The sequence below is a fragment of the Oncorhynchus nerka genome, linkage group LG7 (assembly GCF_034236695.1).
Source record: "Oncorhynchus nerka isolate Pitt River linkage group LG7, Oner_Uvic_2.0, whole genome shotgun sequence".
NCBI classification, from domain to species: domain Eukaryota; kingdom Metazoa; phylum Chordata; class Actinopteri; order Salmoniformes; family Salmonidae; genus Oncorhynchus; species Oncorhynchus nerka.
This window is the reverse complement of record NC_088402.1, coordinates 97,255,673-97,280,807: the sequence shown is the minus strand read 5'-3', so window position 1 is coordinate 97,280,807 and position 25,135 is coordinate 97,255,673. Positions and strand designations below refer to the sequence as shown.

Below are 25,135 nucleotides of genomic sequence, written 5' to 3'. Positions count from 1 at the left end.
CAGGGCTATACCAGTTACGTGTTGGGGCCGGGACTATACCAGTTACGTGTTGGGGCCGGGACTATACCAGTTACGTGTTGGGGCCGGGACTATACCAGTTACGTGTTGGGGCCGGGACTATACCAGTTACGTGTTGGGGCCGAGACTATACCAGTTACGTGTTGGGGCCGAGACTATACCAGTTACGTGTTGGGGCCGGCACTATACCAGTTACGTGTTAGGGTAGGGCCGGGACTATACCAGTTACGTGTTGGGGCCGGGACTATACCAGTTACGTGTTAGGGTAGGGCCGGGACTATACCAGTTACGTGTTGGGGCCGGGACTATACCAGTTACGTGTTGGGGCCGGGACTATACCAGTTACGTGTTGGGGCCAGGGCTATACCAGTTACGTGTTGGGGCCGGGACTATACCAGTTACGTGTTGGGGCCGGGACTATACCAGTTACGTGTTGGGGCCAGGACTATACCAGTTACGTGTTAGGTAGGGCCGGGACTATACCAGTTACGTGTTGGGGCGGGACTATACCAGTTACGTGTTGGGGCCGAGACTATACCAGTTACGTGTTGGGGCCGAGACTATACCAGTTACGTGTTGGGGCGGCACTATACCAGTTACGTGTTAGGTAGGGCCGGGACTATACCAGTTACGTGTTGGGGCCGGGACTATACCAGTTACGTGTTGGGGCCAGGACTATACCAGTTACGTGTTAGGGTAGGGCCGGGACTATACCAGTTACGTGTTGGGGCCGGGACTATGGGACTATACCAGTTATGTGTTGGGGCCGGGACTATGGGACTATACCAGTTACGTGTTGGGGCCGAGACTATACCAGTTACGTGTTGGGGCCGAGACTATACCAGTTACGTGTTGGGGCCGGCACTATACCAGTTACGTGTTAGGGTAGGGCCGGGACTATACCAGTTACGTGTTGGGGCCGGGACTATACCAGTTACGTGTTGGGGCCAGGACTATACCAGTTACGTGTTAGGGCCGGGACTATACCAGTTACGTGTTGGGGCCGGGACTATACCAGTTACGTGTTAGGGCCGGGACTATACCAGTTACGTGTTGGGGCCGAGACTATACCAGTTACGTGTTAGGGCCGGGACTATACCAGTTACGTGTTAGGGCCGGGACTATACCAGTTACGTGTTAGGGCCGGGACTATACCAGTTACGTGTTAGGGCCGGGACTATACCAGTTACGTGTTGGGGCCGAGACTATACCAGTTACGTGTTAGGGTAGGGCCGGCACTATACCAGTTACGTGTTGGGGCCGAGACTATACCAGTTCCGTGTTGGGGCCGGCACTATACCAGTTACGTGTTGGGGCCGGCACTATACCAGTTACGTGTTGGGGCCGGCACTATACCAGTTACGTGTTGGGGCCGGCACTATACCAGTTACGTGTTGGGGCCGAGACTATACCAGTTACGTGTTAGGGTAGGGCCGGCACTATACCAGTTACGTGTTGGGGCCGAGACTATACCAATTACGTGTTGGGGCCGGCACTATACCAGTTACGTGTTGGGGCCGGCACTATACCAGTTACGTGTTGGGGCCGGCACTATACCAGTTACGTGTTGGGGCCGGCACTATACCAGTTACGTGTTGGGGCCGGGACTATACCAGTTACGTGTTGGGGCCGGGACTATACCAGTTACGTGTTGGGGCCGGGACTATACCAGTTACGTGTTGGGGCCGGGACTATACCAGTTACGTGTTGGGGCCGGCACTATACCAGTTACGTGTTGGGGCCGGCACTATACCAGTTACGTGTTGGGGCCGGGACTATACCAGTTACGTGTTGGGGCCGGGACTATACCAGTTACGTGTTGGGGCCAGGGCTATACCAGTTACGTGTTGGGGCCGGGACTATACCAGTTACGTGTTGGGGCCGGGACTATACCAGTTACGTGTTGGGGCCAGGACTATACCAGTTACGTGTTAGGGTAGGGCCGGGACTATACCAGTTACGTGTTGGGGCCGGGACTATACCAGTTACGTGTTGGGGCCGAGACTATACCAGTTACGTGTTGGGGCCGAGACTATACCAGTTACGTGTTGGGGCCGGGACTATACCAGTTACGTGTTGGGGCCAGGACTATACCAGTTACGTGTTAGGGCCGGGACTATACCAGTTACGTGTTGGGGCCGGGACTATCCCAGTTACGTGTTAGGGCCGGGACTATACCAGTTACGTGTTGGGGCCGAGACTATACCAGTTACGCGTTAGGGCCGGGACTATACCAGTTACGTGTTAGGGCCGGGACTATACCAGTTACGTGTTAGGGCCGGGACTATACCAGTTACGTGTTAGGGCCGGGACTATACCAGTTACGTGTTGGGGCCGAGACTATACCAGTTACGTGTTAGGGTAGGGCCGGCACTATACCAGTTACGTGTTGGGGCCGAGACTATACCAGTTCCGTGTTGGGGCCGGCACTATACCAGTTACGTGTTGGGGCCGGCACTATACCAGTTACGTGTTGGGGCCGGCACTATACCAGTTACGTGTTGGGGCCGGCACTATACCAGTTACGTGTTGGGGCCGAGACTATACCAGTTACGTGTTAGGGTAGGGCCGGCACTATACCAGTTACGTGTTGGGGCCGAGACTATACCAATTACGTGTTGGGGCCGGCACTATACCAGTTACGTGTTGGGGCCGGCACTATACCAGTTACGTGTTGGGGCCGGCACTATACCAGTTACGTGTTGGGGCCGGCACTATACCAGTTACGTGTTGGGGCCGGGACTATACCAGTTACGTGTTGGGGCCGGGACTATACCAGTTACGTGTTGGGGCCGGGACTATACCAGTTACGTGTTGGGGCCGGGACTATACCAGTTACGTGTTGGGGCCGGGACTATACCAGTTACGTGTTGGGGCCGGCACTATACCAGTTACGTGTTGGGGCCGGCACTATACCAGTTACGTGTTGGGGCCGGGACTATACCAGTTACGTGTTGGGGCCGGGACTATACCAGTTACGTGTTGGGGCCAGGGCTATACCAGTTACGTGTTGGGGCCGGGACTATACCAGTTACGTGTTGGGGCCGGGACTATACCAGTTACGTGTTGGGGCCAGGACTATACCAGTTACGTGTTAGGGTAGGGCCGGGACTATACCAGTTACGTGTTGGGGCCGGGACTATACCAGTTACGTGTTGGGGCCGAGACTATACCAGTTACGTGTTGGGGCCGGCACTATACCAGTTACGTGTTAGGGTAGGGCCGGGACTATACCAGTTACGTGTTGGGGCCGGGACTATACCAGTTACGTGTTAGGGTAGGGCCGGGACTATACCAGTTACGTGTTGGGGCCGGGACTATACCAGTTACGTGTTGGGGCCGGGACTATACCAGTTACGTGTTGGGGCCAGGGCTATACCAGTTACGTGTTGGGGCCGGGACTATACCAGTTACGTGTTGGGGCCGGGACTATACCAGTTACGTGTTGGGGCCAGGACTATACCAGTTACGTGTTAGGGTAGGGCCGGGACTATACCAGTTACGTGTTGGGGCCGGGACTATACCAGTTACGTGTTGGGGCCGAGACTATACCAGTTACGTGTTGGGGCCGAGACTATACCAGTTACGTGTTGGGGCCGGCACTATACCAGTTACGTGTTAGGGTAGGGCCGGGACTATACCAGTTACGTGTTGGGGCCGGGACTATACCAGTTACGTGTTGGGGCCAGGACTATACCAGTTACGTGTTGGGGCCGAGACTATACCAGTTACGTGTTAGGGTAGGGCCGGCACTATACCAGTTACGTGTTGGGGCCGAGACTATACCAATTACGTGTTGGGGCCGGCACTATACCAGTTACGTGTTGGGGCCGGCACTATACCAGTTACGTGTTGGGGCCGGCACTATACCAGTTACGTGTTGGGGCCGGCACTATACCAGTTACGTGTTGGGGCCGGGACTATACCAGTTACGTGTTGGGGCCGGGACTATACCAGTTACGTGTTGGGGCCGGGACTATACCAGTTACGTGTTGGGGCCGGGACTATACCAGTTACGTGTTGGGGCCGGGACTATACCAGTTACGTGTTGGGGCCGGCACTATACCAGTTACGTGTTGGGGCCGGCACTATACCAGTTACGTGTTGGGGCCGGGACTATACCAGTTACGTGTTGGGGCCGGGACTATACCAGTTACGTGTTGGGGCCAGGGCTATACCAGTTACGTGTTGGGGCCGGGACTATACCAGTTACGTGTTGGGGCCGGGACTATACCAGTTACGTGTTGGGGCCAGGACTATACCAGTTACGTGTTAGGGTAGGGCCGGGACTATACCAGTTACGTGTTGGGGCCGGGACTATACCAGTTACGTGTTGGGGCCGAGACTATACCAGTTACGTGTTGGGGCCGGCACTATACCAGTTACGTGTTAGGGTAGGGCCGGGACTATACCAGTTACGTGTTGGGGCCGGGACTATACCAGTTACGTGTTAGGGTAGGGCCGGGACTATACCAGTTACGTGTTGGGGCCGGGACTATACCAGTTACGTGTTGGGGCCGGGACTATACCAGTTACGTGTTGGGGCCAGGGCTATACCAGTTACGTGTTGGGGCCGGGACTATACCAGTTACGTGTTGGGGCCGGGACTATACCAGTTACGTGTTGGGGCCAGGACTATACCAGTTACGTGTTAGGGTAGGGCCGGGACTATACCAGTTACGTGTTGGGGCCGGGACTATACCAGTTACGTGTTGGGGCCGAGACTATACCAGTTACGTGTTGGGGCCGAGACTATACCAGTTACGTGTTGGGGCCGGCACTATACCAGTTACGTGTTAGGGTAGGGCCGGGACTATACCAGTTACGTGTTGGGGCCGGGACTATACCAGTTACGTGTTGGGGCCAGGACTATACCAGTTACGTGTTAGGGTAGGGCCGGGACTATACCAGTTACGTGTTGGGGCCGGGACTATGGGACTATACCAGTTATGTGTTGGGGCCGGGACTATGGGACTATACCAGTTACGTGTTGGGGCCGAGACTATACCAGTTACGTGTTGGGGCCGGGACTATGGGACTATACCAGTTACGTGTTGGGGCCGGGACTATGGGACTATACCAGTTACGTGTTGGGGCCGAGACTATACCAGTTACGTGTTGGGGCCGGGACTATACCAGTGACGTGTTGGGGCCGGGACTGTGGGACTATACCAGTTACGTGTTTGGGCCGGGACTATAACAGCCTCCACTCTTCTGGGAAGGCATTAATATGGAGTTGGCCCCCCCTCTGCTGCTATAACAGCCTCCACTCTTCTGGGAAGGCATTAATATGGAGTTGGTCCCCGCTTTGCTGCTATAACAGCCTCCACTCTTCTGGGAAGGCATTAATATAGAGTTGGTCCCCCCCTTTGCTGCTATAACAGCCTCCACTCTTCTGGGAAGGCATTAATATGGAGTTGGTCCCCCCTTTGCTGCTATAACAGCCTCCACTCTTCTGGGAAGGCATTAATATAGAGTTGGTCCCCCCCTTTGCTGCTATAACAGCCTCCACTCTTCTGGGAAGACTTTAATATGGAGTTGCCCCCCCCCTTTGCTGCTATAACAGCCTCCACTCTTCTGGGAAGGCTTTCCACTAGATGTTGGAACATTGTTGCTATAACAGCCTCCACTCTTCTGGGAAGGCTTTCTACTAGATGTTGGAACATTGCTGCTATAACAGCCTCCACTCTTCTGGGAAGGCTTTCCAGTAGATGTTGGAACATTGCTGCTATAACAGCCTCCACTCTTCTGGGAAGGTTTTAATATGGAGTTGGTCCCCCCTTTGCTGCTATAACAACCTCCACTCTTCTGGGAAGGTTTTCCACTAGATATTGGAACATTACTGCTATAACAGCCTCCACTCTTCTGGGAAGGTTTTCCACTAGATGTAGGAACATTGTTGCGGGGACTTGCTTCCATTCAGCCACGAGCGAGTGAGGTCGGGCACTGATGTTTTATTTGTATTTTTTTATTTTTCCTTTATTTTACTAGGCAAGTCAGTTAAGAACAAATTCTTATTTTCAATGACGGCCTAGGAACAGTGGGTTAACTGCCTGTTCAGGGGAACAGTGGATTAACTGCCTGTTCAGGGGCAGAACGATAGATTTGTACCTTGTCAGCTCGGGGGGTTGAACTTGCAACCTAGTCCAACGCTCTAACCACTAGGCTACGCTGCCGCCCCGAGCGATTAGGCCTGACTCGCAGTTGGTGTTCCAATTCATCCCAAAGTGTTCGATGGGGTTGAGGTCAGGACTCTGTGCAGGCCAGTCAAGTTCTTCCACATCCATCTCAACAAACCATTTCTGTATGGACCTCGCTTTGCGCACAGGGGGCCATTGTCATGTTGAAACAGGAAAGGTCCTTCCCCAATCTGTTGCCACAAAGTTGGAAGCATTGAATCATCTAGAATGTCATTGTATGCTGTAGTGTTAAGATGTCATTTCACTGGAACTAAGGGGACCTATCCCGAATCAAAACAGCCCCAGTCCATTATTCCTCCTCCACCAAACTTTACAGTTGGCACTATGCATTATTGGGGCAGGTAGCGTTCTCCTTGCATCCGTCAAAACCCAGATTCGTCCGTCGTACTGCCAGATTGTGAAGCGTGATTCATCACTCCAGAGAACATGTTTCAACTGCTCCAGAGTCCAATGGCGGCGAGCTTTACACCACTCCAGCCGAGGCCTTTTAGTGCGCATGGTGATCTTAGGCTTGTGTGCAGCTGCTCGGCCATAGAAACCCATTTCATGAAGCTCCCGACTAAGTTATTTTGCTGCTGTTGCTTCCAGAGGAAGTTTGGAACACGGTGGTCTCGTTCTGTGAGCTAATGTGGCTTCGCGGCTTTGTTGTGGAAACTTTTAGGAGCGACATTACAATAACAGCACTTCTAGTTGATTTGACTTATGGACTTGTTGGAAAGGTGGCATCCAATGACGGTGCCACGTTGAAAGTCCCTGAGCTCTTCAGTAAGGGCCATTCTACTGTCAATGTTTGTCTATGGAGATTGCATGGCTGTGTGTTCGATTTTATACACCTATCAGCAATGGGTGTGGCTGAAATAGCTGAATCCACTAAGTTGAAGGGGGTGTTCACAAGTATGTACAAGTGCATTCGGTCAGTATTCAGACCCCATTGTGTTACATTGCAGCCCTTTGTGACGTAACAAAGTGGAAAAGTCTGCAGACTTACTGATGGCACTGTGTTCCTTTTCAGACGACTCTGATGAAGGCAGACCAGGCACAAACACACACCTGTTTGTATTGTCAGTGAACCAGATTCATGCACAAACACACACCTGCTTGTATTGTCAGTGAACCAGATTCATGCACAAACACACACCTGCTTGTATTGTCAGTGAACCAGATTCATGCACAAACACACACCTGCTTGTATTGTCAGTGAACCAGATTCATGCACAAACACACACCTGCTTGTATTGTCAGTGAACCAGATTCACGCACAAACACACACCTGCTTGTATTGTCAGTGAACCAGATTCATGCACAAACACACACCTGCTTGTATTGTCAGTGAACCAGATTCATGCACAAACACACACCTGTTTGTATTGTCAGTGAACCAGATTCATGCACAAACACACACCTGCTTGTATTGTCAGTGAACCAGATTCATGCACAAACACACACCTGTTTGTATTGTCAGTGAACCAGATTCATGCACAAACACACACCTGCTTGTATTGTCAGTGAACCAGATTCATGCACAAACACACACCTGCTTGTATTGTCAGTGAACCAGATTCATGCACAAACACACACCTGCTTGTATTGTTTTCCTGGATAGTCACCATTTGACGTATCCCGTTAACCATCTCTCTTTCCTTCTCTCTAGCAGGTGCCATCTATTTCAATGGATATGGAGGCTGGTGTAAGAGGAGGGCGCTCTCTATTGCAGTACGGAGACAGAAAGAGGGAGAGAGAGAGACAGAGGGAGAAGGAAAGGGCAGAGAAGAAGGTCAACGACAGGACATCAGACAGGACAGGAGTCTACCCACCAGTGGAGTATAAGGTTCTCTCACTCACTCACTCTCTCACACACACACACTGCAGGTAAAGAGCCTATTTAGTTGGATAATAAATACACTATGAAATAATCAACTGAGACTCACCAGGATATTGTAAACAAGTCTTGTAAACAAGAGCAATGTAATGGAGCAGTAGGTGGTACTGCTGTAACGGAGCAGTAGGTGGTACTGCTGTAACGGAGCAGTAGGTGGTACTGCTGTAATGGGGTAACGGAGCAGTAGGTGGTACTGCTGTAATGGGGTAACGGAGCAGTAGGTGGTACTGCTGTAATGGGGTAACGGAGCAGTAGGTGGTACTGCTGTAATGGGGTAACGGAGCAGTAGGTGGTACTGCTGTAATGGGGTAACGGAGCAGTAGGTGGTACTGCTGTAATGGGGTAACGGAGCAGTAGGTGGTACTGCTGTAACGGGGTAACGGAGCAGTAGGTGGTACTGCTGTAACGGGGTAACGGAGCAGTAGGTGGTACTGCTGTAACGGGGTAACGGAGCAGTAGGTGGTGCTGCTGTAACGGAGCAGTAGGTGGTACTGCTGTAATGGGGTAACGGAGCAGTAGGTGGTACTGCTGTAATGGGGTAACGGAGCAGTAGGTGTACTGCTGTAATGGGGTAACGGAGCAGTAGGTGGTGCTGCTGTAACGGAGCAGTAGGTGGTACTGCTGTAATGGGGTAACGGAGCAGTAGGTGGTGCTGCTGTAACGGAGCAGTAGGTGGTACTGCTGTAATGGGGTAACGGAGCAGTAGGTGGTACTGCTGTAATGGGGTAACGGAGCAGTAGGTGGTACTGCTGTAATGGGGTAACGGAGCAGTAGGTGGTACTGCTGTAATGGGGTAACAGAGCAGTAGGTGGTACTGCTGTAATGGGGTAACAGAGCAGTAGGTGGTACTGCTGTAACAGAGCAGTAGGTGGTACTGCTGTAACAGAGCAGTAGGTGGTACTGCTGTAATGGGGTAACGGAGCAGTAGGTGGTACTGCTGTAATGGGGTAACGGAGCAGTAGGTGGTACTGCTGTAATGGGGTAACGGAGCAGTAGGTGGTACTGCTGTAATGGGGTAACGGAGCAGTAGGTGGTACTGCTGTAATGGGGTAACAGAGCAGTAGGTGGTACTGCTGTAACGGGGTAACGGAGCAGTAGGTGGTACTGCTGTAATGGAGCAGTAGGTGGTACTGCTGTAACGGGGTAACGGAGCAGTAGGTGGTACTGCTGTAACGGGGTAACGGAGCAGTAGGTGGTACTGCTGTAATGGGGTAACGGAGCAGTAGGTGGTACTGCTGTAATGGGGTAACGGAGCAGTAGGTGGTACTGCTGTAATGGGGTAACGGAGCAGTAGGTGGTACTGCTGTAACAGGGTAACGGAGCAGTAGGTGGTACTGCTGTAACAGAGCAGTAGGTGGTACTGCTGTAACAGAGCAGTAGGTGGTACTGCTGTAACAGAGCAGTAGGTGGTGGTGCTGCTGTAACAGAGCAGTAGGTGGTGCTGCTGTAACAGAGCAGTAGGTGGTGCTGCTGTAACGGGGTAACGGAGCAGTAGGTGGTACTGCTGTAACAGAGCAGTAGGTGGTGCTGCTGTAACGGAGCAGTAGGTGGTACTGCTGTAACGGGGTAACAGAGCAGTAGGTGGTACTGCTGTAATGGGGTAACGGAGCAGTAGATGGTACTGCTGTAACGGGGTAACGGAGCAGTAGGTGGTACTGCTGTAACGGAGCAGTAGGTGGTACTGCTGTAACAAAGCAGTAGGTGGTACTGCTGTAACAGAGCAGTAGGTGGTACTGCTGTAACAGAGCAGTAGGTGGTACTGCTGTAACAGAGCAGTAGGTGGTACTGCTGTAACAGAGCAGTAGGTGGTACTGCTGTAACAGAGCAGTAGGTGGTACTGCTGTAACAGAGCAGTAACAGAGGTGGTGGCTGCTGTAACAGAGCAGTAGGTGGCAGTAGGTGGTGCTGCTGTAACGGAGCAGTAGGTGGTACTGCTGTAACAGGGTAACGGAGCAGTAGATGGTACTGCTGTAACAGGGTAACTGAGCAGTAGGTGGTACTGCTGTAACAGAGCAGTAGGTGGTACTGCTGTAACGGAGCAGTAGGTGGTACTGCTGTAACAGAGCAGTAGGTGGTACTGCTGTAACAGAGCAGTAGGTGGTACTGCTGTAACAGAGCAGTAGGTGGTACTGCTGTAACAGAGCAGTAGGTGGTGCTGCTGTAACGGAGCAGTAGGTGGTACTGCTGTAACGGAGCAGTAGGTGGTACTGCTGTAACGGAGCAGTAGGTGGTACTGCTGTAACAGAGCAGTAGGTGGTACTGCTGTAACAGAGCAGTAGGTGGTACTGCTGTAACGGAGCAGTAGGTGGTGCTGCTGTAAAGGAGCAGTAGGTGGTGCTGCTGTGACGGAGCAGTAGGTGGTGCTGCTGTAACAGAGCAGTAGGTGGTGCTGCTGTAACGGAGCAGTAGGTGGTACTGCTGTAACGGAGCAGTAGGTGGTACTGCTGTAACGGAGCAGTAGGTGGTGCTGCTGTAACGGAGCAGTAGGTGGTGCTGCTGTAACGGAGCAGTAGGTGGTACTGCTGTAACAGAGCAGTAGGTGGTACTGCTGTAACAGAGCAGTAGGTGGTACTGCTGTAACAGAGCAGTAGGTGGTGCTGCTGTAACGGAGCAGTAGGTGGTGCTGCTGTAACGGAGCAGTAGGTGGTGCTGCTGTAACGGAGCAGTAGGTGGTGCTGCTGTAACGGAGCAGTAGGTGGTGCTGCTGTAACGGAGCAGTAGGTGGTACTGCTGTAACGGAGCAGTAGGTGGTACTGCTGTAACGGAGCAGTAGGTGGTGCTGCTGTAACGGAGCAGTAGGTGGTGCTGCTGTAACGGAGCAGTAGGTGGTGCTGCTGTAACGGAGCAGTAGGTGGTGCTGCTGTAACGGAGCAGTAGGTGGTGCTGCTGTAACGGAGCAGTAGGTGGTGCTGCTGTGACGGAGCAGTAGGTGGTGCTGCTGTAACAGAGCAGTAGGTGGTGCTGCTGTAACGGAGCAGTAGGTGGTACTGCTGTAACAGAGCAGTAGGTGGTACTGCTGTAACAGAGCAGTAGGTGGTGCTGCTGTGACGGAGCAGTAGGTGGTGCTGCTGTAACGGAGCAGTAGGTGGTGCTGCTGTAACAGAGCAGTAGGTGGTGCTGCTGTAACGGAGCAGTAGGTGGTGCTGCTGTAACGGAGCAGTAGGTGGTACTGCTGTAATGGGGTAACGGAGCAGTAGGTGGTACTGCTGTAACGGGGTAACAGAGCAGTAGGTGGTACTGCTGTAACAGGGTAACGGAGCAGTAGGTGGTACTGCTGTAACAGAGCAGTAGGTGGTACTGCTGTAACAGAGCAGTAGGTGGTACTGCTGTAACAGAGCAGTAGGTGGTACTGCTGTAACAGAGCAGTAGGTGGTGCTGCTGTAACAGAGCAGTAGGTGGTGCTGCTGTAACGGGGTAACGGAGCAGTAGGTGGTACTGCTGTAACAGAGCAGTAGGTGGTGCTGCTGTAACGGAGCAGTAGGTGGTACTGCTGTAACGGGGTAACAGAGCAGTAGGTGGTACTGCTGTAATGGGGTAACGGAGCAGTAGATGGTACTGCTGTAACGGGGTAACGGAGCAGTAGGTGGTACTGCTGTAACGGAGCAGTAGGTGGTGCTGCTGTAACGGAGCAGTAGGTGGTGCTGCTGTGACGGAGCAGTAGGTGGTACTGCTGTAACGGAGCAGTAGGTGGTGCTGCTGTAACGGAGCAGTAGGTGGTACTGCTGTAACAGGGTAACGGAGCAGTAGGTGGTACTGCTGTAACAGAGCAGTAGGTGGTACTGCTGTAACGGAGCAGTAGGTGGTACTGCTGTAACAGAGCAGTAGGTGGTACTGCTGTAACAGAGCAGTAGGTGGTACTGCTGTAACAGAGCAGTAGGTGGTGCTGCTGTAACGGAGCAGTAGGTGGTACTGCTGTAACGGAGCAGTAGGTGGTACTGCTGTAACGGAGCAGTAGGTGGTGCTGCTGTAACGGAGCAGTAGGTGGTGCTGCTGTAACGGAGCAGTAGGTGGTGCTGCTGTAACAGAGCAGTAGGTGGTGCTGCTGTAACGGAGCAGTAGGTGGTGCTGCTGTAACGGAGCAGTAGGTGGTGCTGCTGTAACGGAGCAGTAGGTGGTGCTGCTGTAACGGAGCAGTAGGTGGTGCTGCTGTGACAGAGCAGTAGGTGGTACTGCTGTAACAGAGCAGTAGGTGGTGCTGCTGTAACGGAGCAGTAGGTGGTACTGCTGTAACAGAGCAGTAGGTGGTACTGCTGTAACGGAGCAGTAGGTGGTGCTGCTGTAACGGAGCAGTAGGTGGTGCTGCTGTAACGGAGCAGTAGGTGGTGCTGCTGTGACGGAGCAGTAGGTGGTGCTGCTGTAACAGAGCAGTAGGTGGTGCTGCTGTAACAGGGTAACGGAGCAGTAGGTGGTGCTGCTGTAACAGAGCAGTAGGTGGTGCTGCTGTAACAGAGCAGTAGGTGGTGCTGCTGTAACAGAGCAGTAGGTGGTGCTGCTGTAACGGAGCAGTAGGTGGTGCTGCTGTGACGGAGCAGTAGGTGGTGCTGCTGTAACGGAGCAGTAGGTGGTGCTGCTGTAACAGAGCAGTAGGTGGTGCTGCTGTAACGGAGCAGTAGGTGGTGCTGCTGTAACGGAGCAGTAGGTGGTGCTGCTGTAACGGAGCAGTAGGTGGTGCTGCTGTAACAGAGCAGTAGGTGGTGCTGCTGTAACAGAGCAGTAGGTGGTGCTGCTGTAACGGAGCAGTAGGTGGTGCTGCTGTGACGGGCAGTAGGTGGTGCTGCTGTAACGGAGCAGTAGGTGGTACTGCTGTAACAGAGCAGTAGGTGGTACTGCTGTAACAGAGCAGTAGGTGGTGCTGCTGTGACGGAGCAGTAGGTGGTGCTGCTGTAACGAGCAGTAGGTGGTGCTGCTGTAACAGAGCAGTAGGTGGTGCTGCTGTAACGGAGCAGTAGGTGGTGCTGCTGTAACGGAGCAGTAGGTGGTGCTGCTGTGACGGGGTAACGGAGCAGTAGGTGGTGCTGCTGTGACGGGGTAACGGAGCAGTAGGTGGTGCTGCTGTAACGGGGTAACGGAGCAGTAGGTGGTGCTGCTGTAACGGGGTAACGGAGCAGTAGGTGGTGCTGCTGTAACAGGGTAACGGAGCAGTAGGTGGTGCTGCTGTAACAGAGCAGTAGGTGGTACTGCTGTAACAGAGCAGTAGGTGGTGCTGCTGTAACAGAGCAGTAGGTGGTGCTGCTGTAACGGAGCAGTAGGTGGTGCTGCTGTAACAGAGCAGTAGGTGGTGCTGCTGTAACAGAGCAGTAGGTGGTGCTGCTGTAACGGAGCAGTAGGTGGTACTGCTGTAACGGAGCAGTAGGTGGTGCTGCTGTAACGGAGCAGTAGGTGGTGCTGCTGTGACGGGGTAACGGAGCAGTAGGTGGTGCTGCTGTGGGGTAACGGAGCAGTAGGTGGTGCTGCTGTGACGGGGTAACGGAGCAGTAGGTGGTGCTGCTGTAACGGGGTAACGGAGCAGTAGGTGGTGCTGCTGTAACGGGGTAACGGAGCAGTAGATGGTACTGCTGTAACGGAGCAGTAGGTGGTGCTGCTGTAACGGGGCAGTAGGTGGTGCTGCTGTAACGGGGCAGTAGGTGGTGCTGCTGTAACGGGGCAGTAGGTGGTGCTGCTGTAACGGAGCAGTAGGTGGTACTGCTGTAACGGAGCAGTAGGTGGTACTGCTGTAACGGAGCAGTAGGTGGTGCTGCTGTGACGGAGCAGTAGGTGGTGCTGCTGTAACGGAGCAGTAGGTGGTGCTGCTGTAACGGAGCAGTAGGTGGTGCTGCTGTAACGGAGCAGTAGGTGGTGCTGCTGTAACAGAGCAGTAGGTGGTGCTGCTGTAACAGAGCAGTAGGTGGTGCTGCTGTAACGGAGCAGTAGGTGGTACTGCTGTAACGGAGCAGTAGGTGGTGCTGCTGTAACGGAGCAGTAGGTGGTGCTGCTGTGACGGGGTAACGGAGCAGTAGGTGGTGCTGCTGTGACGGGGTAACGGAGCAGTAGGTGGTGCTGCTGTGACGGGGTAACGGAGCAGTAGGTGGTGCTGCTGTAACGGGGTAACGGAGCAGTAGGTGGTGCTGCTGTAACGGGGTAACGGAGCAGTAGATGGTACTGCTGTAACGGAGCAGTAGGTGGTGCTGCTGTAACGGGGCAGTAGGTGGTGCTGCTGTAACGGGGCAGTAGGTGGTGCTGCTGTAACGGGGCAGTAGGTGGTGCTGCTGTAACGGAGCAGTAGGTGGTACTGCTGTAACGGAGCAGTAGGTGGTACTGCTGTAACGGAGCAGTAGGTGGTGCTGCTGTGACGGAGCAGTAGGTGGTGCTGCTGTAACGGAGCAGTAGGTGGTGCTGCTGTAACGGAGCAGTAGGTGGTGCTGCTGTAACGGAGCAGTAGGTGGTGCTGCTGTAACAGAGCAGTAGGTGGTGCTGCTGTAACAGAGCAGTAGGTGGTGCTGCTGTAACGGAGCAGTAGGTGGTGCTGCTGTGACGGAGCAGTAGGTGGTGCTGCTGTAACGGAGCAGTAGGTGGTACTGCTGTAACAGAGCAGTAGGTGGTACTGCTGTAACAGAGCAGTAGGTGGTGCTGCTGTGACGGAGCAGTAGGTGGTGCTGCTGTAACGGAGCAGTAGGTGGTGCTGCTGTAACAGAGCAGTAGGTGGTGCTGCTGTAACGGAGCAGTAGGTGGTGCTGCTGTAACGGAGCAGTAGGTGGTGCTGCTGTGACGGGGTAACGGAGCAGTAGGTGGTGCTGCTGTGACGGGGTAACGGAGCAGTAGGTGGTGCTGCTGTAACGGGGTAACGGAGCAGTAGGTGGTGCTGCTGTAACGGGGTAACGGAGCAGTAGGTGGTGCTGCTGTAACAGGGTAACGGAGCAGTAGGTGGTGCTGCTGTAACAGAGCAGTAGGTGGTACTGCTGTAACAGAGCAGTAGGTGGTGCTGCTGTAACAGAGCAGTAGGTGGTGCTGCTGTAACGGAGCAGTAGGTGGTGCTGCTGTAACAGAGCAGTAGGTGGTGCTGCTGTAACGGAGCAGTAGGTGGTGCTGCTGTAACGGAGCAGTAGGTGGTACTGCTGTAACGGAGCAGTAGGTGGTGCTGCTGTAACGGAGCAGTAGGTGGTGCTGCTGTGACGGGGTAACGGAGCAGTAGGTGGTACTGCTGTAACGGAGCAGTAGGTGGTACTGCTGTAACAGAGCAGTAGGTGGTACTGCTGTAACAGAGCAGTAGGTGGTACTGCTGTAACAGAGCAGTAGGTGGTACTGCTGTAACAGAGCAGTAGGTGGTACTGCTGTAACGGAGCAGTAGGTGGTACTGCTGTAACGGGGTAACAGAGCAGTAGGTGGTACTGCTGTAATGGGGTAACGGAGCAGTAGATGGTACTGCTGTAACGGGGTAACGGAGCAGTAGGTGGTACTGCTGTAACGGAGCAGTAGGTGGTACTGCTGTAACAGAGCAGTAGGTGGTACTGCTGTAACAGAGCAGTAGGTGGTACTGCTGTAACAGAGCAGTAGGTGGTACTGCTGTAACAGAGCAGTAGGTGGTACTGCTGTAACAGAGCAGTAGGTGGTACTGCTGTAACAGAGCAGTAGGTGGTGCTGCTGTAACGGAGCAGTAGGTGGTGCTGCTGTAACGGAGCAGTAGGTGGTACTGCTGTAACAGGGTAACGGAGCAGTAGATGGTACTGCTGTAACAGGGTAACGGAGCAGTAGGTGGTACTGCTGTAACAGAGCAGTAGGTGGTACTGCTGTAACGGAGCAGTAGGTGGTACTGCTGTAACAGAGCAGTAGGTGGTACTGCTGTAACGGAGCAGTAGGTGGTGCTGCTGTAACGGAGCAGTAGGTGGTGCTGCTGTAACGGAGCAGTAGGTGGTGCTGCTGTGACGGAGCAGTAGGTGGTACTGCTGTAACGGAGCAGTAGGTGGTGCTGCTGTAACGGAGCAGTAGGTGGTACTGCTGTAACAGGGTAACGGAGCAGTAGGTGGTACTGCTGTAACAGAGCAGTAGGTGGTACTGCTGTAACGGAGCAGTAGGTGGTACTGCTGTAACAGAGCAGTAGGTGGTACTGCTGTAACAGAGCAGTAGGTGGTACTGCTGTAACAGAGCAGTAGGTGGTGCTGCTGTAACGGAGCAGTAGGTGGTACTGCTGTAACGGAGCAGTAGGTGGTACTGCTGTAACGGAGCAGTAGGTGGTGCTGCTGTAACGGAGCAGTAGGTGGTGCTGCTGTAACGGAGCAGTAGGTGGTGCTGCTGTAACAGAGCAGTAGGTGGTGCTGCTGTAACGGAGCAGTAGGTGGTGCTGCTGTAACGGAGCAGTAGGTGGTGCTGCTGTAACGGAGCAGTAGGTGGTGCTGCTGTAACGGAGCAGTAGGTGGTGCTGCTGTGACAGAGCAGTAGGTGGTACTGCTGTAACAGAGCAGTAGGTGGTGCTGCTGTAACGGAGCAGTAGGTGGTACTGCTGTAACAGAGCAGTAGGTGGTACTGCTGTAACGGAGCAGTAGGTGGTGCTGCTGTAACGGAGCAGTAGGTGGTGCTGCTGTAACGGAGCAGTAGGTGGTGCTGCTGTGACGGAGCAGTAGGTGGTGCTGCTGTAACAGAGCAGTAGGTGGTGCTGCTGTAACAGGGTAACGGAGCAGTAGGTGGTGCTGCTGTAACAGAGCAGTAGGTGGTGCTGCTGTAACAGAGCAGTAGGTGGTGCTGCTGTAACAGAGCAGTAGGTGGTGCTGCTGTAACGGAGCAGTAGGTGGTGCTGCTGTGACGGAGCAGTAGGTGGTGCTGCTGTGACGGAGCAGTAGGTGGTGCTGCTGTAACGGAGCAGTAGGTGGTGCTGCTGTAACGGAGCAGTAGGTGGTGCTGCTGTAACGGAGCAGTAGGTGGTGCTGCTGTAACGGAGCAGTAGGTGGTGCTGCTGTAACGGAGCAGTAGGTGGTGCTGCTGTAACAGAGCAGTAGGTGGTGCTGCTGTAACGGAGCAGTAGGTGGTGCTGCTGTAACGGAGCAGTAGGTGGTGCTGCTGTGACGGAGCAGTAGGTGGTGCTGCTGTAACGGAGCAGTAGGTGGTACTGCTGTAACAGAGCAGTAGGTGGTACTGCTGTAACAGAGCAGTAGGTGGTGCTGCTGTGACGGAGCAGTAGGTGGTGCTGCTGTAACGGAGCAGTAGGTGGTGCTGCTGTAACAGAGCAGTAGGTGGTGCTGCTGTAACGGAGCAGTAGGTGGTGCTGCTGTAACGGAGCAGTAGGTGGTGCTGCTGTGACGGGGTAACGGAGCAGTAGGTGGTGCTGCTGTGACGGGGTAACGGAGCAGTAGGTGGTGCTGCTGTAACGGGGTAACGGAGCAGTAGGTGGTGCTGCTGTAACGGGGTAACGGAGCAGTAGGTGGTGCTGCTGTAACAGGGTAACGGAGCAGTAGGTGGTGCTGCTGTAACAGAGCAGTAGGTGGTACTGCTGTAACAGAGCAGTAGGTGGTGCTGCTGTAACAGAGCAGTAGGTGGTGCTGCTGTAACGGAGCAGTAGGTGGTGCTGCTGTAACAGAGCAGTAGGTGGTGCTGCTGTAACAGAGCAGTAGGTGGTGCTGCTGTAACGGAGCAGTAGGTGGTACTGCTGTAACGGAGCAGTAGGTGGTGCTGCTGTAACGGAGCAGTAGGTGGTGCTGCTGTGACGGGGTAACGGAGCAGTAGGTGGTGCTGCTGTGACGGGGTAACGGAGCAGTAGGTGGTGCTGCTGTGACGGGGTAACGGAGCAGTAGGTGGTGCTGCTGTAACGGGTAACGGAGCAGTAGGTGGTGCTGCTGTAACGGGGTAACGGGCAGTAGATGGTACTGCTGTAACGGAGCAGTAGGTGGTGCTGCTGTAACGGGCAGTAGGTGGTGCTGCTGTAACGGGGCAGTAGGTGGTGCTGCTGTAACGGGGCAGTAGGTGGTGCTGCTGTAACGGAGCAGTAGGTGGTACTGCTGTAACGGAGCAGTAGGTGGTACTGCTGTAACGGAGCAGTAGGTGGTGCTGCTGTGACGGAGCAGTAGGTGGTGCTGCTGTAACGGAGCAGTAGGTGGTGCTGCTGTAACGGAGCAGTAGGTGGTGCTGCTGTAACGGAGCAGTAGGTGGTGCTGCTGTAACGGAGCAGTAGGTGGTGCTGCTGTAACAGAGCAGTAGGTGGTGCTGCTGTAACGGAGCAGTAGGTGGTGCTGCTGTGACGGAGCAGTAGGTGGTGCTGCTGTGACGGAGCAGTAGGTGGTGCTGCTGTAACGGAGCAGTAGGTGGTACTGCTGTAACAGAGCAGTAGGTGGTGCTGCTGTGACGGAGCAGTAGGTGGTGCTGCTGTAACGGAGCAGTAGGTGGTGCTGCTGTAACAGAGCAGTAGGTGGTGCTGCTGTAACGGAGCAGTAGGTGGTGCTGCTGTAACGGAGCAGTAGGTGGTGCTGCTGTGACGGGGTAACGGAGCAGTAGGTGGTGCTGCTGTGACGGGGTAACGGAGCAGTAGGTGGTGCTGCTGTAACGGGGTAACGGAGCAGTAGGTGGTGCTGCTGTAACGGGGTAACGGAGCAGTAGGTGGTGCTGCTGTAACAGGGTAACGGAGCAGTAGGTGGTGCTGCTGTAACAGAGCAGTAGGTGGTACTGCTGTAACAGAGCAGTAGGTGGTGCTGCTGTAACAGAGCAGTAGGTGGTGCTGCTGTAACGGAGCAGTAGGTGGTGCTGCTGTAACAGAGCAGTAGGTGGTGCTGCTGTAACGGAGCAGTAGGTGGTGCTGCTGTAACGGAGCAGTAGGTGGTACTGCTGTAACGGAGCAGTAGGTGGTGCTGCTGTAACGGAGCAGTAGGTGGTGCTGCTGTGACGGGGTAACGGAGCAGTAGGTGGTGCTGCTGTGACGGGGTAACGGAGCAGTAGGTGGTGCTGCTGTGACGGGGTAACGGAGCAGTAGGTGGTGCTGCTGTAACGGGGTAACGGAGCAGTAGGTGGTGCTGCTGTAACGGGGTAACGGAGCAGTAGATGGTACTGCTGTAACGGAGCAGTAGGTGGTGCTGCTGTAACGGGGCAGTAGGTGGCGCTGCTGTAACGGGGCAGTAGGTGGCGCTGCTGTAACGGGGCAGTAGGTGGTGCTGCTGTAACGGAGCAGTAGGTGGTACTGCTGTAACGGAGCAGTAGGTGGTGCTGCTGTGACGGAGCAGTAGGTGGTGCTGCTGTAACGGAGCAGTAGGTGGTGCTGCTGTAACGGAGCAGTAGGTGGTGCTGCTGTAACGGGGCAGTAGGTGGTGCTGCTGTAACGGGGCAGTGGGTGGTGCTGCTGTGACGGAGCAGTAGGTGGTGCTGCTGTGACGGGGTAAAGGAGCAGTAGGTGGTGCTGCTGTAACAGAGCAGTAGGTGGTGCTGCTGTAACAGAGCAGTAGGTGGTGCTGCTGTAACAGAGCAGTAGGTGGTGCTGCTGTAACAGAGCAGTAGGTGGTGCTGCTGTGACGGGGTAACGGAGCAGTAGGTGGTGCTGCTGTAACAGAGCAGTAGGTGGTGCTGCTGTAACAGAGCAGTAGGTGGTGCTGCTGTAACGGAGCAGTAGGTGGTGCTGCTGTAACGGAGCAGTAGGTGGTGCTGCTGTAACAGAGCAGTAGGTGGTGCTGCTGTAACGGAGCAGTAGGTGGTGCTGCTGTAACGGAGCAGTAGGTGGTGCTGCTGTAACGGAGCAGTAGGTGGTGCTGCTGTAACGGAGCAGTAGGTGGTGCTGCTGTAACGGAGCAGTAGGTGGTGCTGCTGTAACAGAGCAGTAGGTGGTGCTGCTGTAACGGAGCAGTAGGTGGTGCTGCTGAAACGGAGCAGTAGGTGGTGCTGCTGTAACAGAGCAGTAGGTGGTGCTGCTGTAACGGGGTAACGGAGCAGTAGGTGGTGCTGCTGTGACGGGGTAACAGAGCAGTAGGTGGTGCTGCTGTAACAGAGCAGTAGGTGGTACTGCTGTAACGGAGCAGTAGGTGGTGCTGCTGTGACGGGGTAACGGAGCAGTAGGTGGTGCTGCTGTGACGGGGTAACAGAGCAGTAGGTGGTGCTGCTGTAACAGAGCAGTAGGTGGTGCTGCTGTAACGGAGCAGTAGGTGGTGCTGCTGTAACGGAGCAGTAGGTGGTGCTGCTGTAACGGAGCAGTAGGTGGTGCTGCTGTAACGGAGCAGTAGGTGGTGCTGCTGTAACGGGGTAACGGAGCAGTAGGTGGTGCTGCTGTAACGGGGTAACGGAGCAGTAGGTGGTACTGCTGTAACGGGGTAACGGAGCAGTAGGTGGTACTGCTGTAACGGGGTAACGGAGCAGTAGATGGTGCTGCTGTAACAGAGCAGTAGGTGGTGCTGCTGTAACAGAGCAGTAGGTGGTGCTGCTGTAACAGAGCAGTAGGTGGTGCTGCTGTAACAGAGCAGTAGGTGGTGCTGCTGTAACAGAGCAGTAGGTGGTGCTGCTGTAACAGAGCAGTAGGTGGTGCTGCTGTAACAGAGCAGTAGGTGGTGCTGCTGTAACAGAGCAGTAGGTGGTGCTGCTGTAACAGAGCAGTAGGTGGTGCTGCTGTAACAGAGCAGTAGGTGGTGCTGCTGTAACAGAGCAGTAGGTGGTGCTGCTGTAACAGAGCAGTAGGTGGTGCTGCTGTAACAGAGCAGTAGGTGGTGCTGCTGTAACGGAGCAGTAGATGGTACTGCTGTAATGGGGTAACGGAGCAGTAGGTGGTGCTGCTGTAACAGAGCAGTAGGTGGTACTGCTGTAACAGAGCAGTAGGTGGTACTGCTGTAACAGAGCAGTAGGTGGTGCTGCTGTAACAGAGCAGTAGGTGGTGCTGCTGTAACGGAGCAGTAGGTTGTGCTGCTGTGACGGAGCAGTAGGTGGTGCTGCTGTAACGGGGTAACGGAGCAGTAGGTGGTGCTGCTGTGACGGGGCAGTAGGTGGTGCTGCTGTAACGGAGCAGTAGGTGGTACTGCTGTAACGGAGCAGTAGGTGGTACTGCTGTAACGGAGCAGTAGGTGGTGCTGCTGTAACGGAGCAGTAGGTGGTACTGCTGTAACGGAGCAGTAGGTGGTACTGCTGTAACGGAGCAGTAGGTGGTGCTGCTGTAACGGAGCAGTAGGTGGTACTGCTGTAACAGAGCAGTAGGTGGTACTGCTGTAACAGAGCAGTAGGTGGTGCTGCTGTAACAGAGCAGTAGGTGGTGCTGCTGTAACAGAGCAGTAGGTGGTGCTGCTGTAACAGAGCAGTAGGTGGTGCTGCTGTAACAGAGCAGTAGGTGGTGCTGCTGTAACGGAGCAGTAGGTGGTGCTGCTGTAACGGAGCAGTAGGTGGTGCTGCTGTAACGGAGCAGTAGGTGGTGCTGCTGTAACGGGGTAACGGAGCAGTAGGTGGTGCTGCTGTAACGGAGCAGTAGGTGGTGCTGCTGTAACGGAGCAGTAGGTGGTGCTGCTGTGACGGGGTAACGGAGCAGTAGGTGGTGCTGCTGTGACGGGGTAACGGAGCAGTAGGTGGTGCTGCTGTAACGGGGTAACGGAGCAGTAGGTGGTGCTGCTGTAACGGAGCAGTAGGTGGTGCTGCTGTAACAGAGCAGTAGGTGGTACTGCTGTAACAGAGCAGTAGGTGGTGCTGCTGTAACAGAGCAGTAGGTGGTGCTGCTGTAACGGAGCAGTAGGTGGTGCTGCTGTAACGGGGTAACGGAGCAGTAGGTGGTGCTGCTGTAACGGAGCAGTAGGTGGTGCTGCTGTAACGGAGCAGTAGGTGGTACTGCTGTAACAGAGCAGTAGGTGGTACTGCTGTAACAGAGCAGTAGGTGGTGCTGCTGTAACAGAGCAGTAGGTGGTGCTGCTGTAACAGAGCAGTAGGTGGTGCTGCTGTAACAGAGCAGTAGGTGGTGCTGCTGTAACAGAGCAGTAGGTGGTGCTGCTGTAACAGAGCAGTAGGTGGTGCTGCTGTAACGGAGCAGTAGGTGGTGCTGCTGTAACGGAGCAGTAGGTGGTGCTGCTGTAACGGAGCAGTAGGTGGTGCTGCTGTAACGGGGTAACGGAGCAGTAGGTGGTGCTGCTGTAACGGAGCAGTAGGTGGTGCTGCTGTAACGGAGCAGTAGGTGGTGCTGCTGTGACGGGGTAACGGAGCAGTAGGTGGTGCTGCTGTGACGGGGTAACGGAGCAGTAGGTGGTGCTGCTGTAACGGGGTAACGGAGCAGTAGGTGGTGCTGCTGTAACGGAGCAGTAGGTGGTGCTGCTGTAACAGAGCAGTAGGTGGTGCTGCTGTAACGGAGATGAGGATTTATTTCTGATCTCCTCTCCCCAGGAGGGCGGAGCCGGCTGTATCATGCTGTGGGCGGAGAACCTGACCGTGAGCGTGCTCCGTGGTGGTCGCTGGGAACGACACGACCTCACCTCTCTGACCTTTGGAGAGGGCGTGACCCCTAGGCTCCAGGGCTCCCTCTGCAACCAATCACACTCCAGGTCAGGGGTTTAGTGCTGGAACCATGGGAACAGCAGCCTTGTTGAACGTGGGAATGAATTATGTTGTAGTCCATTTTTCTTTTTAATAAAACATTTTTTTTGTCATCTCTGTCTGTCAGTCTGGTTCTAAACTATGAGAATATCCTGGGACATCGCTCCTTCAAACTAGTGTGAGTTGACTGGATACACACACACACACACACACACACACACACACACTGTTACAAACCAAGACATTTGAACTCATTCTTTGTGTGTGTGTCTCCAGGTTTGCCATGTCCCAGCGCCACTACAAGGTGTCAGCTCGCCGCTGGTTCACGCTAGACGCCGTGGAGATAGAATACGACGGTCAGAAAGCAACGTTTAACGGGAGCCGTAACGTGTACGCACCGGCTGAGTACTCCTACCGCTGTCAGTCAGTCACTAACTTCAGATACCCCCTGCTGGTTCCGCGCACCTCCAAAGACCCTGCTAACCAGTGGAGGGTCTCCTTCACGGACTTCCAGGTAGGGGGTTTGTTTCTGTGTTTCTGTGTTTCTGTGTTTCTGTGTTTCTGTGTGTCTGTGTTTCTGTGTTTCTGTGTGTCTGTGTTTCTGTGTGTCTGTGTGTCTGTGTTTCTGTGTGTCTGAAACCAGACGGTACAATACAAGCTGACCGTTGACACACTTTCTACTGTTGCTCTTTCTCCCCTCTATCACTCTCTCCTGTCTCCCCTGTCTCTCTCTCCCTACCCCCCCTCTATCACTCTCTCCTGTCTCCCCTGTCTCTCTCCCTACCCCCTCTATCACTCTCTCCTGTCTCCCCTGTCTCTCTCTCCCTACCCCCTCTATCACTCTCTCCTGTGTCCCCTGTCTCTCTCTCCCTACCCCCCCTCTATCACTCTCTCCTGTCTCCCCTGTCTCTCTCTCCCTACCCCCCTCTATCACTCTCTCCTGTCTCCCTGTCTCTTTTCCTACCCCCTCTGTCACTCTCTCCTGTCTCCCCTGTCTCTCTCTCCCTACCCCCTCTATCACTCTCTCCTGTCTCCCCTGTCTCTCTCTCCCTACCCCCTCTATCACTCTCTCCTGTCTCCCCTGTCTCTCTCTCCCTACCCCCTCTATCACTCTCTCCTGTCTCCCTGTCTCTCTCTCCCTACCCCCTCTATCACTCTCTCCTGTCTCCCTGTCTCTCTCACCCTATTCCCCTCCTCCGTGCTCTTTCTCCCCTCTCTCTCTCTCTCTCTCCCCCCACCCCCTCTATCACTCTCTCCCATCTCCCTCTTTCTCTCACCACCCCCCATCTCTCTCCCATGTCCTCTCTCTCTCTTCTCCCCCACCCCACTCTATCACTCTCTCCCATCTCCCCTCTTTCTCTCACCACCCCCCATCTCTCTCCCATGTCCTCTCTCTCACCCCCCCTTCACTCTCTCCCGTCTCCCCACCCCCCTCTAGATCCAGGGTTTCAACGTGGCAGGGGGAGAGTTCTCCTATGCCAGTGACTGTGCAGGGTTCTTCAGTCCTGGTATCTGGATGGGACTGCTCACCAGTCTACTGATGCTCATGGTCCTGACCTACGGCCTCCATATGATCATGCAGCTACACACCATGGACCGTTTTGATGACCCCAAGGGACCTGCTATCTCCGTACCACAGACTGACTAACACACATACCACAAGCAAATAATGCCCCAAACACACACACACACACACACACACATACCTTACACTACTTGTTGAGATCATTCCTTTAGTCACCATAGCAACCAGACCACTCAGCGCATGAAAATTAATGGGATGAAGAAGGGGAAGGAGGAGGGTGATACGGGCCGGAGGAAGGAGGATAGGGGCCGGAAGAGGGGGATAGGGGCCGGAGGAGGGGGATAGGGGCTGGAGGAGGGGGGTAGGGGGCCGGAGGAGGGGGTAGGGGCCGGAGGAGGGGGGTAGGGGCCGGAGGAGGGGGTAGGGGCCGGAAGAGGGGGTGGTAGGGGCCGGAGGAGGGGGATAGGGGCCGGAGGAGGGGGTTAGGGGCCGGAGAGGGAGGGATAGGGGCCGGAGGAGGGGAGGGATAGGGGCGGAGGAGGGGAGGGATAGGGGCCGGAGGAGGGGGATAGGGGGCCGGAGGAGGGGAGGGATAGGGGCCGGAGGAGGGGAGGGATAGGGGCGGAGGAGGGGAGGGATAGGGGCCGGAGGAGGGGAGGGATAGGGGCCGGAGGAGGGGGATAGGGGCCGGAGGAGGGGGATAGGGGCGGAGGAGGGGAGGGATAGGGGCCGGAGGAGGGAGGGATAGGGGCCGGAGGAGGGGAGGGATAGGGGCCGGAGGAGGGGGATAGGGGCCGGAAGGGGGGATAGGGGCCGGAGGAGGGGGTTAGGGGCGGAGGAGGGGTAGGGGGAGGAGGGGATAGGGGCGGAGGAGGAGGATAGGGGCCGGAGGAGGATAGGGGCCGGAGGAGGGGGGGTAGGGGCCGGAGGAGGGGGTAGGGGCCGGAGGAGGGGGATAGGGGCCGGAGGAGGGGGATAGGGGGCCGGAAGAGGGGATAGGGGCCGGAGGAGGGGATAGCAGGGGCCGGAGGAGGGGATAGCAGGGGCCGGAGGAGGGGTTAGGGGCGGAGGAGGGGATAG

The 25,135-nt window shown here is 55.0% G+C and overlaps 1 protein-coding gene across 2 annotated transcripts in view; it reads left to right on the top strand.

The window, feature by feature from the left end:
* The window catches only part of LOC115125347 (V-type proton ATPase subunit S1-like), a 36,632-nt gene extending 12,265 nt beyond the window's left edge, over positions 1-24,367 (top strand). The window contains exons 6-10 of one of the 2 annotated variants that reach the window (XM_065021023.1): positions 7,873-8,046; positions 22,381-22,538; positions 22,658-22,708; positions 22,807-23,044; positions 23,969-24,367. In XM_065021023.1, coding sequence (XP_064877095.1) covers positions 7,873-8,046; positions 22,381-22,538; positions 22,658-22,708; positions 22,807-23,044; positions 23,969-24,178 — 831 coding nt within the window. In that variant the 3' untranslated portion in view covers positions 24,179-24,367. Of the gene's footprint in view, positions 1-7,869; positions 8,047-22,380; positions 22,539-22,657; positions 22,709-22,806; positions 23,045-23,968 lie in introns of both variants that reach the window. The other variant, XM_065021022.1, reaches the window with a different exon arrangement.
* Positions 24,368-25,135: the final 768 nt, after the last annotated feature.